This window comes from Suricata suricatta, chromosome 11 (assembly GCF_006229205.1).
Source record: "Suricata suricatta isolate VVHF042 chromosome 11, meerkat_22Aug2017_6uvM2_HiC, whole genome shotgun sequence".
In the NCBI taxonomy this organism is placed as follows: domain Eukaryota; kingdom Metazoa; phylum Chordata; class Mammalia; order Carnivora; family Herpestidae; genus Suricata; species Suricata suricatta.
The window spans coordinates 90,031,323-90,032,130 of record NC_043710.1 but is presented as its reverse complement, the minus strand read 5'-3'; the positions used below and the strand labels follow the sequence as shown (position 1 = coordinate 90,032,130).

General features: G+C 47.9%; 1 protein-coding gene across 1 annotated transcript in view; it reads left to right on the top strand.

Annotated features, from left to right (window-relative positions):
* The first annotated feature begins 290 nt into the window (after positions 1–290).
* Positions 291–808, top strand: part of LOC115306523 (olfactory receptor 149) — a 1,157-nt gene continuing 639 nt past the window's right edge. Inside the window, exon 1 of the mRNA XM_029956979.1 lies at positions 291–803. Within this exon, the coding sequence (XP_029812839.1) occupies positions 291–803 (513 nt within the window). The remainder of the gene's footprint in view (positions 804–808) is intronic.

The following is an 808-nucleotide window of genomic DNA, read 5'->3' as shown; positions in this document are numbered from 1 at the left end:
CTCAGCATGAGACTATTTTGTATCTATCTCTAAACCTCTGATCTCGTCATAGAGGACAACCATCAGCCTCTATAACACATTCCTTCCAGGAGTGGGATGGAGTGTGGCAATGAAATTGGCGTTTCTTACTACCTGATATTTTGATCTACATCTTGCCATTCATAAGGAGGCTGGCGTTGCCTGTGAAAAACACAGCTAAAGAATTCATCAGCAAAAAGCTTGATTATTTGATGTTGGTGTTAAGACTTGGTGTCTTGGGTTCCTTTCAGAGGTCTGCCTTTCTCACAGCTATGAAGAATCTCTCAATAGTGACTGAATTCATTCTGCTGGGCATCCCACACACGAAGGATCTGGAGACCATGCTCTTTGTCCTGTTTTTGTGCTTCTACATCTTCACTCTCATGGGGAATCTGCTCATCCTACTGGCAATTGTCTCCTCCACTCGGCTTCACACCCCCATGTACTTCTTCCTGTGTCAACTGTCTGTGTGTGACATATTTTTCCCTTCTGTGAGCTCCCCCAAGATGCTCTTCTACCTCTCAGGGAACAGCCGGGTCATCTCCTATGCAGGCTGCGTGTCCCAGCTCTTCTTCTACCACTTCCTGGGCTGCACTGAGTGCTTCCTTTACACGGTGATGGCCTATGACCGCTTTGTTGCCATCTGTTACCCTCTCCGCTACTCAGTAGTCATGAGCCACAGGGTGTGTGCCATCCTGGCCATGGGGACTTCTTTTTTTGGCTGCATTCAGGCCACCTTTCTAACCACTCTCACTTTCCAGTTGCCCTACTGTGGCCCCAATGAGGTGGA